This window comes from Rattus norvegicus, chromosome 10, assembly GCF_021556685.1.
Source record: "Rattus norvegicus strain SHRSP/BbbUtx chromosome 10, alternate assembly SHRSP_T2T, whole genome shotgun sequence".
Taxonomy (NCBI): Eukaryota; Metazoa; Chordata; class Mammalia; order Rodentia; family Muridae; genus Rattus; species Rattus norvegicus.
The window spans coordinates 98170637-98188921 of record NC_141543.1 but is presented as its reverse complement, the minus strand read 5'-3'; the positions used below and the strand labels follow the sequence as shown (position 1 = coordinate 98188921).

Sequence of the window (18285 nt, the reverse complement as noted above, 5' to 3'; positions counted from 1 at the left end):
ATAAAAACATCTGAAGAAAAAAAAATAAAATCTTCGGGAACACGATTTTCCATGGTTGCATAATAGTTTATCATATGACCATACCAATTATTTTTAAACCAATCTTCTTTTGTACATTTTTTTGTGCCTTTTTCAACTTGTTCTCCTATGCAGCTTCCGGATGAATAACCTTGTTTTATGCATACTCTGATTGTTTCCTGAGACTTAGATTCCTAGAGTGGAATTATAGGGTGTGATGTGTGTTTTGACATCTATTTGTAGATTCGTTTTTCAATAAGGTCCAAACCAATTCAGCGGGTAGGGTTTTAAAGCCACAATAACAAGTTACAAAAAAGGAATGGCCGCTGAGGGTTTAATAGCGAAAACAATTCTTGAAACATTCTAAGCTGGGCGTGGTACTCATGCCTGTGATCCCAGCACTCCGGAGACTATCGCAGGAGGATCATTCCAGCCACCCTGGGACATGTATCACGTACTAAGTCAGCCTGGGCTATATAGCATGAGACCTTGTCTCAAAAACAAAAAGGCAAAACATCTCTCCCTGAAAAGGCACCTGGACCAAAAACAACAACAACAACAACAACAACAAACAAACAAACAAACAAAAACAAAAAAACCCCAAAACCCAAACAACAACCCCACCCCCTACCCCCAAAAGCCAAACCAGTCAATCAACTGAAGGAAACCAGCTTTTAGTTCTAGTCTTGCTCCTTCTCTCTCCCTCTTTGTTCTCCCTCCCCCACCCAACTTCTTCTCCTTCTCTCTGAGGTATACTCTTGCTGTGCTGTCCACGATGGTCTTTAATTCATAGGCTTATACCCTTTGGAGGCCAGTGATCCTTTTACAGAGGTTGCCTAAGACCATCGGAAAGCACAGATATTGACATTATGATTCATAACTGTAGCAAAATTACGGTTATGAAGTGGCAACAAAAATAACACTGTGTTTAGGGGTCACCACAACATGAGGCATTGTATTAAAGGGTTGCAGCATTAGGAAAGTCGAGAGCCATTCTTCTAGGGTCTTAATGCCGGTCTTAATGCAGGTAAGAAAATAGCTCCACCTTACACTGTCTACTGTTTCAAGAAGTGGATACATTCTAGTGGATACATTTTCCTCTGTTGCTGTTTGCAAAAGACAAGATTACTTTGTTTTGTAATGGTATTAAAAGTCATTGAATCTGTTTTCAATAGGGCTCTTTGCTTCTGACTCAAGTGGATGTCAGGAACTGTGACTGACCGACTTCCTCTTCTAAGGAATTCAGTTTCCCTGGACTCCAGTGGCCTTCAGTAACCTACACTGTTTGATTGTTTCCCATGTTGTCAGTCTTAACCTTCCGTGCTGGAGGCACTGCCATAATCCAGCCCTACCTCAGAAAAAGCCCAAACTTTTGGTGAGACATTTTAGGGGTGTTACCTTGAAGGCCAAGTGTTTGCTATGTAGCCCAGGCTGGCCTGAATGTCACCATCCTATGGTCTCATCCTTCCAAGTGTTGGTATTACCAGGAGCGTGCCATGACACCAGGTTATGACTGTCTTTTAAGATGACAAGGGCTGGAGAGATGGCTCAGTGGTTAAGAGCGCTGACTGCTCTTCCAGAGGTCCTGAGTTCAATTCCCAGCACCCACATGGTGGCTCACAGCCATCTGTAATGGGATCTGATGCCCTCTTCCGGTGTGTCTGAAAACAGCTACAGTGTATTTATATTCAATAAATAAATAAAATAAAATAAAAAGAGTTTGCAAAACAGGCATGAGGACCCCGGTTCGGTTCCCCCAAGAAGGCATGTGAAAGAGTCAAGCAGGAAGCCTGGCATGGTGGTGCACACCTTTGATCCCAGCACTCGGGAGACAAAGGCAGGTGGATCACTGAGATTTCGAGGCCTGGTCTACCAGACTGGCTCCAGGGTCAGTTGAGAAACCTTGTCTCGAAAGTGAGATGAAGAATAATGGACACCAGGGCTTAACTTCTTGTCTATACACACAGACTCACAGACAGACAGACACAGACACAGACACAGACACAGACACACAGACACACACACACACACACACACACACACACACACACACACACACCCCATCTGCTTTTTTTTTTAAAGATGTATTTATTATATATAAGTACACGTAGCTGTCTTCAGACACACCAGCAGAGGGCATCAGATCCCATTACAGATGGTTGTGAACCACCATGTGGTTGCTGGGGATTGAACTCAGGACCTCCGGAAGAGCAGTCAGTGCTCTTAACCGCTGAGGCATCTCTCCAGCCTCCCCCCCACCCCGCCATCTGCTTTTTTAAATCTAGGAGAATGCAGGTGGAAGAGGCTCTCTCGTGATCATCCCAATTAGCCACAATTAACCGAAATGACATACCGCTAAGAAATATATAAACAGATGAATTCACACTCCAATATTACTGTCTATCAAGTAGTTGATTACATAACGTAAGAGACACACGATTGGACCTTCTTTTCTGCTCGGTCACGGCACACGAGCTGGAAGGCAGACATCTGAAGACAAGAAGAGAAATGGGCCAGGAATCTGAAAGATTCCTTAGGTGAAACCGAGGAGAAGGACACAAAGCTGGGGAGGCAGGCCAAGTCCAGGTACTGCCAGGAATACCACTCAAAACAGTTTGGGCAGGATCCAAAGGGCACAAGCAGCCATTGAGGGTTTCTTTTTAATTTTATAGAGCGGTGGTTTGACATTGACACATGAGCTTAGGAGTCATGTTGATCTCATTCTGGCCCGTAGTCTCTGCATTACCCATAAAGACCGCATCGCCCAAATATTTCCCCAGCTCCTCCCCTGCCCTTGGAGAGTCGTGTTATAGCTACTACAGTGTGCGTTTTGAAGATGATTGGAACTGACTTCCTTTTGGTCTGCTCATGTAGCTCAGTTGTCCAAAGTAGTTGCCTCGGAGTGATGCCCCGCTCCCTTTCCCTGGGGGCCGAGGCTGCTACCTCATCTCGAAAAGACGTGTTGCTTCATGAGATCGGCTTACAGCACAGCACGCACAGATAGCTCTGCAAACATTTCATTGTAATACTTCCCTGCTTAAATCACCACATTGGCTTTGGGAAAATATGCGGCCCCTTCAAATGACATTTTCTTTTAGCTCAGAATTCACAGCCTAACAAGCTGGTTCGTACACTTCAGACATTTGAAAGTGGGTACGCAACAGGGCCTTGAGTTTTATGATTCTCTGTCTGGGAAAAACAGAACAAAACAAAACAAAAAGGTACAGCACTGGGATTGAGGAGATGGCTCAGCGGGTCTAGGGGTTGCTACGCAAGCAGGAGGACCCGAGTTCGGATCTCCGGTATGCTTGAACACTCACATGCATGTATCACTAACCTCCTGCATTAGGGAGATGAAGGACGGGCAGATCTCATCAGGTCGCTGGCCAGGACAGTCTAGCTGACAATGGGAGGCCTACACTCATCAAGAGGCCTTGTCCTCTGTTGCAGAGAGCAAGAGGAAGACAACAATGACCTCTGACTTCTTCCTGCACATGCACGAAGGCGAGTACATACACGTATACTGCGTATGCATACACCACATACATACAAGTGAGGTAGTGCAAAAGCCAGGGATAACCACAACCAGCTGTGCAATGTGACCATGCCCGGTCACCTTTCTGTACTGTCTCTGAGATGGCACACAAAGGACGTAAAGCTTGGGTTTGTTTCTCAGCGTTTCCGTGATAAAGTATTCCGAATCAGATGGCATAAAATAACTAGGATTTATTCTCCCACAAGTTCTGTCTCCCCCCTTGTCCCAGTACTTGCGATTCCACCCGGAGTATGGGAGGCAACTCCCACAGTTCTGAAGGCAGGAAGTGCAAAGTCAAGGTGCTCTGTGTTGGCTAACCTTGGTTGTCGACCCTGACACATCTGGAAGAGGGCCGTCCATTAAGGAACTGGCTGCATCAAGTTGGCTGGCCTACGGATATGTCTGTGGAGCAGTTTCTTTTTTTTTTTTTAGTTCTTTTTTTCGGAGCTGGGGACCGAACCCAGGGCCTTGCGCTTCCTAGGTAAGCGCTCTACCACTGAGCTAAATCCCCAGCCCCGGAGCAGTTTCTTGATTGCTAACGGTTGTAGGTAGGCCCAGCACTCTGTGTGTGGTACCATCGTAGGCAGCTGGGTCTGGGACGTGTAAGGAAGGTAATGAAACATGGGCCTGAAAGCGAGCCACTAAGCAGCTTTCCTCCATGATTTCTGCCTCAGGTCCTGTCCTGACTGACTTTCCTCACTGACGGACTATGACCTGGAAGCCAAGCTGAAATAAACTGTTTCCTCCTCGATTTGGTTTGTAGAGAATTGTTTTATTGTTATTTTAATGTTTAAAATTTTCTTTATGGTTTATGTGTATGAGTGTTTCGTCCTAATGTCTGTCTGTGCAACATGCCTGCAGTGTCTGTGGACACCAGAGGAGCGTGTCAGGTCCTCCTGAAATGGAGTTACAAACAGTTATAAACCACCATGTGGGTGCTGGGAATCAAAACCGGGTCCTCTAAAAAGCAGCCAGGTTTGGTTTTTGTTTGTTTGTTTGTTTGTTTTTGGTTCTTTTTTTTTCGGAGCTGGGGACCGAACCCAGGGCCTTGTGCTTCCTAGGCAAGCGCTCTACCACTGAGCTAAATCCCCAACCCCTGTTTGTTTGTTTTGAGACAGGGGTTCATTCTTTTTTTTTTTTTTTTTTTTTGAGATTTTACAAACTTTATTTATTAAAGTTAAACATACAAAACTGAAATTAACACACTCTAAAAATTAACAGGAAGACCCTTTTCCCTACCTTTGTTTTGTTTAAACTCAACTTGGGATAGCTGTGGTGCTTCACTTATGCCAACAAATGCTGGCAACTTGATCTCGTTAATAAAAATTACAAACTCAGCTACATGAACATAATATACAGGGAAGTTATGGTCAGATTAATGCACAAGAAATACAGGAAAATGTAATCATGAAGACATTCAGTACTCTTGTTCATTAATTTAGCCTTGGATTTGTTTTTTTTTTTTTTTTTGGTTTTGTTCTGTTTTTTACAAAAATAGTATCTACACTGTATACAGGGCTGTACATCAGCTTTGTCTTCCCATATAAACATTACACATCCCAAAACGGGTAGCACTACCACAAGTGACGTCAACAAAGGAAAACACCAAATAAACAGAGAAGGGGAGCACATCCTAAACATGGTTTGTTTGGTTTTTTAATATAAAATTCAAACTCAATGACAAAAAATACAAGGTGAGTCAATTGTAGAGGTGACCTAATAGTCCCAGGAAACAATTCAAGGAAAAAAAACCTCAAAATAAACTTTGCCGTTTATAAATTAACCTATACTTGGGCTCGTCTGGACAGTGCCAGGTTGTAAAACAGAAGCAGCTCTCTTCAGCAGGCTGGCGTTTTGCCTTGATGTCCCTTCCACTGCACTGTTGGAATATATCAAGTGCAAAGCATCTGAAAATCCCAAGTTAGGACTTACAAACTGTCCACACAACATCAGTTAAGTGGCCTGACGTTCCTAAGTCATCTACGTGCCGACTTATGCAGCACTTAGCTAGAAAAGTTGCCTTGTTCAACATACTGAAGAAGCTGTGGTGAGTAGCAATGAAAAGTTACATGGTAGCAGTTATCAAATGTCTTCAAGTTTCTTCCTACCAAAGCCAAACAATGACAACAACGTATCTCCCTTACTCATCTAACAAATAATTTACCTTTAGAAAAATATAAAGATAAAAAGGTAAATGTAAAGCCCTGCGGAGATGAAATCCAACAGTTTCTCACTACTGAGGCATCAAATGCCTGACATTGTATCTGGATGTATCTTGATACTGTGTCATGGGCTTGTCAGCAATTCCACAAGTTCCTACTCCGACTTTGCCCGTTACACTTTCTGGCGAAGCAAAAATACTCCTCTTTACCTGGCCTTTCTTGTTTTTCGAGTACGCCCTGTTGTTGAACTGCTGCCATTTCACCTTCTGGTCCTCTCGCTCCTGCTCAAGCTCTTTTATTCTCTGTGCTTTTTTCAAAGCTTTTTTCTTTTTATATTCACGCTGCTGGGCAATCATTTCTTTTTTTGACATGGGTTTGTTGCCGCTGTCCTCTTTTGCTTTCCTTCCTTCCTCTACAGGCTTGAGGTTCAACAATGGAGTCACTTCGGCATTGCCATAGACAGCGAAGGTGATCGCAGCGGTGCCGTTCTCTTCATCGATCTCCTCGATCTCCGCCTCATAACACTGTCCATCTTCACTCCAGACGGCCATGCACTTGTCCCCTACTTTCCATGAATGAGTGGGCTGAGTAGAAGCAAAGCTGTCTGAACTTGTGAGAGTTTCCGAAGGCTGAGTTGACAGAAGGTCTTTGGTCAGTTCTATGACTTCCTTTGCTTCCGAGGGCTGGGATTAAAAGTGTACGTTCACAGTTGCAAATCCTTCTTCAGTTTCAGCAGATCTTCATTTTCTCCATTTCCCAATAGAGCAGCTTCTACTTGCTGGAGTTGAGCTTTGTAGCTGGCCAACTGTTTTGCTAGATCCTCTGACATCTTGGGTGGGACTGGGGATGGGACAGCGGGCAGGGGTCGGGGAAGCGAGCCGAGCGGCGGCAGGGACAGCTACAGCAGGGGAAATTTCCACCACGACGAGATTCGGTCGGAAAAGGAAAAAATCCCAGGGGTTCATTCTTCATCCCTGTACACCAGACTGACCACACGTTCCCAGAGATCTGCTTGCCTCTGCCTCCAGAGTTCTGGGAATTAATGGCATGTGCCACTATGCCTGGTGTTCTTCTTAACTACAGAGCCACTGGACAACAGGATTTCTTTTTCAAGATTTATTTATGTATAAGGTGTTCTGCCTGCATGTATGCCTGCAGGCCAGAAGAGGGCACAAGATCTCATTACAGATGGTTGTGAGCCACCATGGGGTTGCTGGGAATTGAACTCACATCCTCTGGAAGAGCATCTAGTGCCCTTAACCTCCGAGCCATCTCTTCAGCCCGGACAATGGGATTTTTATTCTTATTTTTTAAATTAATTATTTATTTTATGTATGTGAGTACACTGTCGCTGTCTTCAGACACACAGAAGAGGGCATCAGATCCCATTATAGATGGCTGTGAGCCACCATGTGGTTGCTGGGAATCGAACTCAGGACCTCTGGAAGAGCAGTCAGTGCTCTTAACCGCTGAGCCATCTCTCCAGCCCTTTTATTTTAGTTTTGTTTAAAATAACAGCCACAGAAAGCAAGCTAGAACTTGCCCCCTTACTTAAGACTCTAGCTTCTGGTGATGGTCAGCAATTCTTGGCGTTACTTGGCATCCCCCTGCATCACACCAATCACATCATTCTTCCAGTGTGTTTCATCTGTTTAAAGAGGTACCACAGGCTGAAGGGATGGCTCAGTTGGTTAAGAGCACTGGCTGCTCTCCCAGAGCAGGCACCAGAGGTCAGAAGAAGGCATTGGATTCACTGGGGTTAAATGCAGTTGCGAACCTCCATGTGGGTATTAGGAACTGAACCCGGGTTCTCTGCAAGACCACCTCACCACAGAGCCATCTCGCCAACCCTTCAGCTAGTTTCTTCTCTAGCTGTGTAGGGAGGGTGCTGCCCACAATGGGCTGAATCCGCCCACATGAGTCATCAGCTGAGACAGTGACTTACAGACTTTCCTGCAGGTCAATCCGAGGATGAATTCTTTCGTTGCCATTCTCCCTTCCCAGGTGGCTCTATGTTGCATCAAGCTGAAAACAAAACAGAATAGCAACAAAAACAAAAACAGCAACAACAAAAAACAAAACAAAAGGAAGAACACAAAAACCCAACCAAACCAACCAACCAAACAAAAGACCCCAATCAAACAAAAAGAACAACTAACCAGGACAGATTTTTGGGTTTTGGGGGATGATATGTAAGCACGCACCTGGTTAGAAGGGTTGTCTGGGAAGCTATCCTTCTCTATCTCCTTCATCGGAGTTTAGAAGTCCCAGGGCTCCTCCCTGTCTGCCGGTCTGACCTATCTCCTCTTCTCTAGTTGAGAGAACTATGGTTTTACAATTGGCTCCATCAGCTGCCAACCCTGTGATCTCTCAACTCAGCTCCCCACAGCTAGCCCAGTGGGCTGGTGGCCAGTGGCCTCATCTCACATTCCAAGGGCAGAAAACCAGATTGGCTTCTTGTATGCCATTTCCAAATCCGCCGATGGATGCCGTACCCACCTACTGTAAGCACGGCCACTCGGGATCTCTCCTCGCGTGAGCTGCCGATTCTCACAGCGTGTTCTCTGCTCCAGTAGCACTGAAAATGCAAATTCATGGCCTTCAACCCAGTGACTGAATTCGATCCTTGGAGTGGAGCCCAAGGTTCTATCCTCCAGCCATCAGCCGGGTCGATTTTCTCAGAGGGGATTGTTTAGGGACTGTCCGTGAGTATATCAAGTTAGAGGGTAAGAAACGAATGCTTGGGGCTGGGGATTTAGCTCAGTGGTAGAGCGCTTGCCTAGGAAGCGCAAGGCCCTGGGTTCGGTCCCCAGCTCAAAAAAAAAAAAAAAAAAAAAAAAAAAAAAAAAAAAAAAAAAAGAAACGAATGCTTGGCAAGGGATGGGGGATACACAGATCTGGAGAGACATTAGGAGGACATGTGACTTGGAGACCGGATCTGCTGGAGGAAGAGGCCATAAAAGAGTTCAGAATGTGACTTAACCGTAGACCGTGCTGGAAGAGGACCATGAAAACTCCTATGATCTCAAAGGCCGAAGCAAAGACCAATGCACAGTGAAGGGAGAGGGAGGCTCGCGTTGACAGTGATAACTTCCTGGGGGCTGTCTGACCAGTGCTGAGCAAATCTGGAAGCAGCTAGACTAGCCTGGGATTCACTCATAGCCCAGGTTGGCCTTGAACTTGAGGTAATTCTTTACTTCAATCTCATGACTGCTGAAATATTAGGTGGGTATTACCGTGCCCAGTGATGACCTAACGTTAAGTTGAAGTCATAAAAAATGAAGAAAGCTCATTTTTAAAGCTTTCAAAGCTGACTACCTGATGCCTGCTTTTCCTCCATGGCACAGATGCTGTATGAAATTAGAAATTCACAGTACAAAAATAGCTTTGCAGGAGTGCCGTTATTAACATAACCTTACTTCAGACTTTTTTTTTTCTCTTAGCGGTGGAGACAATACCTCCATGTAAAAATATATTAATGGCTGAAACAGAAGAAATACCAAGTCCAGATGGTAAGCATTTTCTTGCAAAGTCATTTTAAATTTAATGTCAGCCCAGGAAAACAGAAACATGTTTTAAGCAAAGGATTTTAAATACTGTAACTGTGTATAGATTTTCACCACTAGTCTAGGCTATCATCATAAAGGATACCATGCTAAGTGATTAGCAAAATATCAAATAAAATGTTTAAGTCTTTTGGTTAAAAATGCTCATTAGCACATGCTGTTACAATGTCTTCATCTTTAAAACGTACATTTATTCGTATGTGTGGGTGTACATATGTGTGGGTTTGTGCATTCCAGAGGGAACTTTCAGCTCCTCTTCCTGCTGTTTGGGGACCCAGGGTTCAAACTGCGGTCCTAAAGCTTGGACACCAGTGTTGTAATCGGTGCTCCATCCCTCCCATCAAGCTACAGCACTTTTATTGGAAGATTTTTATGCATGTGTGTATTTGAGGTATGCATACATGTGGATGGATATATATGATAGTACATGTGTGTGCATTCATGTGCCTATGGAAGCCAGAAATGGATGTTGTGTGTCTTTTTGATGAACCCAGAGCCTGTAGATTTGGGTAGTCTAGCCAGCTAACTTACTCTAGGGAATCCCCTGTGGTCTGTCACCCGAGCACTGGGATTGTAGGTGAGTGCTATAACCTCCTGGCTTTTTTGTGGGCTCTGGGAATTAAAATTCTGGTCCTCACTTTGCTGTGCTAAGTGCTTTCAGCCTTTGAACCATCTCCTCAAACCAAAGATGGATTTTTTTTTTTTTTTTGGTTCTTTTTTTCGGAGCTGGGGACCGAACCCAGGGCCTTGCGCTTCCTAGGTAAGCGCTCTACCACTGAGTTAAATCCCCAGCCCCCCCAAAGATGGATTTTTATTGGTATGAAATTGGTGGTTTTATTTTATTTTTTTTTCTATTCTTTTTTTTCGGAGTTGCGGATCGAACCCAGGGCCTTGCGCTTGCTAGGCAAGTGCTCTACCACTGAGCCAAATCCCAACCCCGGTGGTTTTAGTATACTTGAGACAAATGCTTAAACCAATGATTCTATAAGAGGTTCACGGTACAATCCTTCAGAGAGCAAATTAGAAGTCACAAGGGGACAGAATAGCTTTGAAAGGCCTTCTGCAATTCCCGCACGTGTCAAAGGTATGTGCTGGCACAATTTGCCTTGGAAATGGATTCCAACTTCAGGGAGAACGCAAAGGATGACGATTTGCTCAAGAATTGCTATTTTCCCTTCGTTTGCCCTCAAAACTGGGTCTAAATTGTTGCCATGACGAAACTTGGGGTGCATCTGATGCTGACATTGAATCTAATGAGACTCAAGCTCCCCTTAGCAGTGTAATTTAGATGGAGCAGGTGTTCTCAAAGCACAACGCTCTGTCGAGCAGACCCGCATCACCTGGGCAACTGTGTTACCTGGGCTGGGTGACTTGCATTTGCAACCCAGCAATCTGAAGGCTGAAGCAGGAGGATTGCTGTGAGTTTGAGGTCTGCCTGGGCTGCTAGCCAAGTTCCTAGCAGAGTGAACTACAGAGTGAAGCCTATTGCAATGAAACCCCAAACCAGGGCTGGATATAATTTAGCAGTAGAGTGCCTGCCTAGTAGGCATAGGGCCCTAGGTTCCTTCTCTAGGACACTGGGGTAGAGGGGGAGGAAATAATGGGGCCCCTGGAAAGAGCCTCAGTAGATAAAACCATTTGCCTTGCAAGTCAGATGAATTCAGTTTGATGTGGAGAGACAAACAATTCTACTGAGTTATCATCTCTCTCTCACACAAACTCCTGCTGCCCCCATACACACTAACAGGGGACGAATAGACAAGTGTAAATGCCAGTTCCACTCTAGACTGACCCCCATAAGCCCCACCCCTAGGGTGAGATGCAGCCATCTGTGCTTAGCAAGTTCTCCAGGTAATGCTGATACATACTCAAGTTCCAGAACTGATGGGCTGGTAGTTTCTAAACTTGGTTTGGATCTGAGTGACCATAGAGCTTTTACAAACCACCTTCGTTTTGACTGCAGGAAATTGTGATTCAGTGGACCAGGGTAGGTCTTTAGCAATCAAGGTTAACAAGTCTTCTCTTCCTCCCACTTCTCTTTCTTCTTCCTCCTCCTCCTCCTCCTTCTCCTCTCTCTTTCTTCCTCTTCCTCTTCCTCTTCCTCTTCCTCCTCTTCTTCTTCTTCTTCTTCTTCTTCTTCTTCTTCTTCTTCCTCCTCCTCCTCCTCCTTCTCCTCTCTCTTTCTTCCTCTTCTTCCTCTTCCTCTTCCTCTTCCTCTTCCTCTTCTTCTTCTTCTTCTTCTTCTTCCTCCTCCTCCCCCCCCTCCTCTTCTTCCTCCTCCTCTTTTTCCTCCTCCTCCTCTTCCTCCTCCTCTTCTTCCTCCTCCTCTTCCTCCTCTTTCTCTTCTTCCTCCTTCTCCTCTTCCTCTTCCTCTTCTTCCTCCTCCTCTTTTTCCTCCTCCTCTTCTTCCTCCTCCTTCTCCTCTTCTTCCTCCTCCTCTTCTCCTCCTCCTTCTCCCTCTTCTTCTTCCTCTTCTACTGCTACTATTACTACTGAGCATCTTATGTAGCCCACATCGACCTTGAATTCACTATACAACCAATGGTGTTCTGGATTATAAATGGGTGCCGTACTGATGTATGCAAGCTGAGGAGTGAACCCAGGTCTGTGTACATATGAGACAGCTCTAGCAACTGAGCCCTAGCCCCAGACTTCTTTTACTCCTTATTCTAACAGTTTTCTGCCACGAGACTGATCTTTAAATACTATTCTTTTTTTTTTTAATGTCAGTTCAAGCCTATTACTGTGTCCGGTACATAGAAGGAGGTCAAAAGTCATTAGCTGGATGAATGAATCTCATAGTAATATGTTGCTGAGGAGAGAGAGGCCATTTCTTCCTGTTCAATGCTATTTTCCTTTTCTGAAAGTGTTTTTCTCCCACACTTAAGTGCATATAATTGGTCTGAGTCTTAATCCCTACTTTTCATCTTTGTCCTCACCAATTTCTAGCCATTGGCTGAGAGTCCCCTGCATACTTTATATATAATGTGTACTTATGAAATAGCCAGGGGGGCGTGTGCATAAAAACTCCTTTTCACTTGAAGTTATCTGGCTCAAACAGCTCTGATTTGGGCCTGCACTAGTTGAGGCTTCTTAGTCAAGAGATGGATTGGAAGTGACTTTCCTATCCACATTGGTTCTTTTGATTTTTATTATTTTTACGTCTTCCAAAGTCTTTGTTTCATTTATTAATTAAAGTCAATATTATACAATGTGTCAAGGAAAACAACAATAAAACAAACATCCACGTACCCAGCTTTAAAAAGATTATTACCGGATAATCATGGGCGTGGTGATGCATTTGGATGGATCTCTGTTCATTTAAAACCAGTCTGCTCTATCACATGTAAGGTTTGATTTCTAGCATTACTCAGAGGTTACCAACATATTGAATGGTTTTGTTTATTATTTATATTTTGAGTTTTTTATTTTTATTTTTTATTAGATATTTTAAATTTACACTTCAAATGTTATCCCCCTTTCCTGGTTTCCCATCCATAAACCCCCTATCCCTTTACCCGTCACCCTGCTTCTATGAGGGTGTTCCCCCACCCACCCTATTTTGAGCTTTTGAAGACTTCTTTGTGTGTGTGAGTGTTTTTTGCCGAATGTGTCATGTCACACGCATGCTTGGTCCTGTGGAAATTAGAAAAGGGCATCAGATCCCCTGGAACTGGAGTGCTAGGTGGTTATGAGCTACCATGTGGGTGCTGGGAACTGGACCCAGATCATCTGCAGGAGCAACAGATGCTCTTAACCACCAAACCATCTCTCTGGCCCATACTGCATGGTTTTAAAGCACACTTAGGGAAGTCTAAACAAGGCTGTCTGAACATTATTCCTATACCCATTTCCCTGAGCTGCCTGCCACACATTCGTAGGTGTTGCTTAAAATTCTCCACCCCCTCCATCCCCTGCTAGGTTTCCCACCATTTTCTGAAATCTTAACTTCCATTTCTCAGTACAAAGCTACAAATTATGCTGGTGGGTGGTTGGGAACAAAGTGTGGGCCATAACCACCAGGGAAATATGAATGCATACATCAGCTTGCTCCGTTTATTGTCACAAGCCTGCGTTTGAAATAGTGATGTAGCAATTGTTCTATCGCCACAGTAACTTTTGTGGGAATGGTTTCCTGAGCCTTCAGATCTTACACAGCACAAAGAAGTGTTTCTTAAGGGCCCTGTTCATTGCTTTGTGAATAATGAGCACTTACAATTTCTTGATTGAATTTCTAGAGCTGTCCCTTGTATTTTAAGTCTTACCGCTAGAACTTATGATTTGGGGATCACTTTAATCCGTAGGAGTGTACTTAGACTGATGAAATGCTTTTGGGTTTCATCTGGAGAATGAAGTGTCTTAACCGATAGATTGTAAGCAACCATTTACATTGTTTTGGATTAAAATGTATTAGACTTCAACGAACAGTCTAAACGGCATTAATGTTATAACAGCCTTAAGCAAAGTCAACGTGGATACAAATCCACACTTTATCCTTAGTTTTCATTATTACTTATGTGCACATAGAACTTGTATTCTCCATTTAAACCCTGCATTACATATAAAATCTTCCATGTAACGTGGTTACCACAATTGCCATTTAGATAGCTGCATAAAAATGTCTTGCTGCTGATGTAATACAATTCATTATTGGGCTATACTCTCATCCCAGCCTTGTAAAACAAAACCCCCAAACACCTGTATTATTTATTTGTCCAGAATAAGTTCCTATTACTGTAAGTTACCGCGTCAGAGTTACAGTCCTGTTCATTTTGTCTTTTTTTTTTTTTCCTCCTGGGATAGCAAGATACAGTACTGCCTGAGCTTTAAACACAGTATCCACCTATCTATCTTGTTCACAGTCCTTGGCGGTATTTGTATCATCTCCCTATGCCTGTCCTGCTAGGGAAAAAAAAAAAAGAGTCCGAGCAGGTAAGTAACCGGATCTGGAGTACCAGGTGAGTCCGTGGAGGTGGCAATTACAATACTAAGAGCTAAGCACTCCTGGGAATTTGCTGGAACGTTCGATGTGGGAATAGCGTCTTGTCGAATTAATTCTTCGGACTCGGGTCTAACTTTACTTTACTCTCGCCAGCCTCTTAGGGCGCGCAGTGGGAGTATTACTCGGGCATTCTGCCCTGTAGGGACACAGGCTGTCTTTCAGTGAGCTAGCTGGTCAGCAGGCCCCTCTGGTGCCACGGAGCCGGCGCCGCCGGGCGGTGGAGTTCAGAGATGGGTCTGGGCCGGGACACACGCGCTCCCTGCGTCCCGCGCGGAGTCCGGCCTTCCTCCGGCGCCCTAGGCGGAGGAGACCTCGCCCACAACCCCGCCCCCGAGACGGCCCTGCCCACCACAAACCCCGCCCTGCAACAGGCCCCGCCCCCGTCTCCTCCCCGCCCCCAGGAGCCGACGAGTGGCGGCGGCGGCGGCGGCGGCGGCGGCAGCGGCCCCAGGACCGGGTTCCCTCAGACAAGAGGGCGGGCGGAGGAGGAAGCGGCCGAGCACCCGCCCGCCTCAGCAGACTTCGCACCGTCGGCTCCCAGGCCTCGCGGCACCGAGAAGGGGAGACCGAGGCGGGCCGCGAGGACAGGAGGCGGCGGGGGCGCGAGGCGGAGGCGGCGCGGCCGGCCGCGGCTGCCGCTTTGTTGTGCGGCCCGGGCCGAGGAAGCAGAAGTGGGAGGAGGGGGGAGCTCTGCGTCCCGCTCCCTCCGCGGCTCATGGCGACGGCGCTCGGCACATCCGGGACCCTCCGGCCCTGGCGGCCGCGGCGCGGGCTGTTCGGACCCCGGCCCCGGCCGCTGTGGTGACTCCTCCGCGCCTCGCCGTCGTCCCAGCCCAGCCCAGCCCGCCCGCCCGCGGGCCGCGAGCGCCGCCGCCGCCGCCGCCTCCCCCGCCGCTGGGGACATGTCTAACCCCGGAGGCCGGAGGAACGGGCCCGTCAAGCTGCGCCTGACAGGTGAGCAGGGCGGGCGGCTGCGGCGCCTGTGGGCAGGCGGAGGGCCGGGGTCGCGGTCGGTGGTGGCGTTGGACGGGAATCCGGGCGTGGGAAGGCCTAGTTCAGGGAGTCATTGGAGAACCACTTAGCTGGGGTTGGGAAATTCTTCAGAACGCCAAGTGTGTGGCCCGTGGGTCTCCCGTGGAGGGCGGATTTGAGGTCCGGACATCTAGTTTCTTGGGGTCACAGGAGCAGCCCCTGGGCTATTGCCCAGGTGGGGTCGTGAAGGGGATTACTGAATCCAGTTGCTGACTGCGCGCAGTAAACACTCCTTAAATATGGAGTTGAGTGCTTAACGGGAGAGTGCGTGTGTTCCCGGGTTGTTAACTTGGACACCTACCTATGCCCGGGTGTGAAACCTTTACTCTCTAGCTGCCAACCTCTGCGGCCAGTGCCACACACCTTAAAACGCACGTCTCTGGGAGGGACTGAGACTGTGGTTGGCTTTTCCGGCGTGTCTGCCTGATCCCACGACTCCCGGCTCATTGTACACTCTGTGTTTTGGAAGTTGTTTGATTGTAGGGTAGCGTGTTTGGGGTTGTTCCTTGTAGGCCGCAGAACTAGTGGCTCACGTCTGAACTCCAGACATGGTTTAGAATCGCTTGCTTGGAAATGTGTTTCTAAGTCTTGGACTCCTACATAAACTTTTAAGCGAACTTTTACTGGTTCTCTTCCACACTTCGCGCCCCTTTCTAAATGGAAAGGAATGCTCAGAGGGATTTGTTAAAGACTGTTTATGTTCCCAGGTGCAGCAAGTTGTTAACGTATTACAGGTATAATTTGCTTATGATGCCACTTCTGATATTCTTCCGTGGTCGCATCTCCCTCCTTTTAAGGAAAATTGCGTTTGGTTTAAAGAGTGTAAGTGAAACTATTGTCCCTCTGCTAGCTAGACGCATCGTTCACAGTAAGTAAATTGTCCGCATTTATATTCAGATGTGTGGTGAAAAAGACGTCATTTTGCAGTTAGTTGGTTCATATGTGTGTGCACCAGCGAAGGATAAGCTGTAATTATGCTTGCCCACACTAAACTTTGAAATTTATGTGGACGAATGTTGTAGTTGAATGCCTGTGTTAAATGCCAGTCCGTTGGCTGTACCTTTTAGGTAACTTGAAGTGAATTTGGTATTTGAGAATTTAGTTTGAATGTATGTTGGCTACAGCTTCAAATACTTTCCCTTTGAGGCTGAAGAGATGGCTCAGTGGTTAAGTGTATCCTGTTCTCTAAGGGGACCGGAGTTCTACTCCCAGCACCCCCCACCCAGGTCCTTGGCTCACTACCACCTGTAACTCTAGCTGCAGGGGATCTGATGCATCTGGCCTCCCACAAGCACCTGCACTTGTGTACACATACTGCCCCAATCTCCAGTAATGAAAAAATATATACATTGCACTGACCTGAAAGCGTTTCTTTCCCTAGGGAAATCACAAGGTATTATTAACACTAGGTTGGGGGGCGTGCTTTGATCTTCATCTTTACTGTTCTTTTGGGGGAGTCAGTGGAACACAATTATAAAGGATCTTTGGTGCTCTAGTTTATATATTGATATTCTTACTAGGCAGGTCTGTGCCAATTACAGAAAGAAATTGTGAGTGTAGGTGTGCAAAAGCCATCGGAAATGGACTGTAATTTTCTTCTGGGATACATACATGGGAGAGAAAAAGAGAGGTTTGGGTTTTCTTTAGATAAAAATGAGTTCTGAGGTGGGCTGGAGAGATTGCATAATAGTTAAGAGTACTGCCTGTTCTTCCAAAGGTTTAATTCCCAGCACCCACATTCCAGGTCACAACTGTCTGTAACTCCAGTTCCAGGGGATCTGACACACTCATACCCAATGCATATAGAATTCAAATGAATTATTAAAAATGAGTTCTGAGGTTTTGTTACATTTATGTTCTCTCTCTCTCTCTCTCTCTCTCTGTGTGTGTGTGTGTGTGTGTGTGTGTGTGTGTGTGTGTGTGTGTCTGTGTCTCTGTCTGTGTGTGTCTGTCTCATGGCCATGGAGTACATGTGGTGGACAGGATAAGGTGGGATCACCCTTTTCACCTTGTGAGTCTTACCAGTCAGACTTAGGTCATCAGGCTTGAGAGAAAATACCTTAACCCTCAGTGTTCTGAGGGGTAGTGTGACTGAGCAGCTCTTATATTTATGTCATTTTTTTTCTGTATATGATAGTTTAAAAAGATTTATGAGTGGCATTTGTTAGGTGAACATGATAACCACTGCACTAAAGAAACTTCCCTTGAGTGAAGTTTGAGAGGAAAAAGATCACACTTAGTTTCTGAGCAAGAGGATACATTCGACTAAATTTATAGAGTGATTTTGTACACTTAGCTTTTTCTGAAGAATTTTAAATATCTGTCCTCTCCTCTTAATTGTAAAAACAGTTTGAACTACTCTCAATTTTTTAAAGCTATTGGGAATTTTCCTGTGAATAGTTTTCGCAAAGTCTGACAAATATTAAAACCATTGTTGTCTCTTTGATTACATATGGTGGAATCTCCTGTTTTGCAAGGAACATTAACTTACATTTTTTCATTTTTGTTCATCATTTACGAATTAAATAGTATAAATTTTAACAAATAGATCTTAAGAGCTGGATTCAATTAGCAGCTTTTTAGGACACAAACATAAAAGGGTTAGATGGAAAAGATTGTTTTGACTGACTGGATAAATGACAGGGCTGTGTTTGATGTGCGTCCAGGACTTGGTCTGGAGCTGGTGCCCAACTTCTCAGTCCATCTTGAGAAGCCAAATAAAATATTTAACCTAGGACTCTTTTTGTTTAAAAAAAAAGTTGATTCTTTGTTAAGACTTTAAGAAATGTTTGGCATACCTTTAGATTAAGTGTTTAACAGTTCATTTAAATCTGGATTCCCTAATAGAGGAAAAAACTTAGTTTAAAAAAAAAAATCCACAGTGAACTTCTATTTGGTTTATAATACACTTGAGCTATAAGTTGTTTTAAGATGACTTTTTTATTCTAAGTTAAAGCCATTTAAAAGTTT

At 45.3% G+C, this 18285-nt stretch overlaps 2 protein-coding genes across 4 annotated transcripts in view; one reads left to right on the top strand and one right to left on the bottom strand.

The window, feature by feature from the left end:
* Positions 1-5193: 5193 nt before the first annotated feature.
* Positions 5194-6600, bottom strand: LOC120095301 (survival of motor neuron-related-splicing factor 30-like). Its single transcript, XM_087575047.1, has 2 exons — positions 6427-6600; positions 5194-6385 (listed from the first exon to the last, which is right to left on the bottom strand). The coding sequence occupies exons 1-2, from the start codon at positions 6542-6544 to the stop codon at positions 5787-5789; spliced, it is 717 nt and encodes a 238-aa protein (XP_087431173.1). The 5' UTR covers positions 6545-6600; the 3' UTR covers positions 5194-5786.
* An 8092-nt stretch (positions 6601-14692) lies between these two features.
* Positions 14693-18285, top strand: part of Smurf2 (SMAD specific E3 ubiquitin protein ligase 2) — a 102129-nt gene continuing 98536 nt past the window's right edge. For 2 of the 3 annotated variants that reach the window (XR_015630661.1, XM_087572440.1), the window contains exon 1: positions 14693-15237. Coding sequence is in view for 2 of the 3 variants with exons in the window: in XM_087572440.1 (XP_087428566.1) it covers positions 15186-15237 (52 nt within the window). In the remaining variant the exon portion in view is untranslated. 3 annotated transcript variants of the gene reach the window in all.

Coding starts and splice junctions, on each gene's coding strand:
- LOC120095301 (XM_087575047.1), bottom strand. CDS start 6,544: ATGTCAGAGGATCTAGCAAAACAGTTGGCCAGCTACAAAGCTCAACTC. Junction 6,386..6,426: donor GAAACTGAAGAAGGATTTGC/AACTGTGAACGT, acceptor CCTCGGAAGCAA/AGGAAGTCATAGAACTGACC.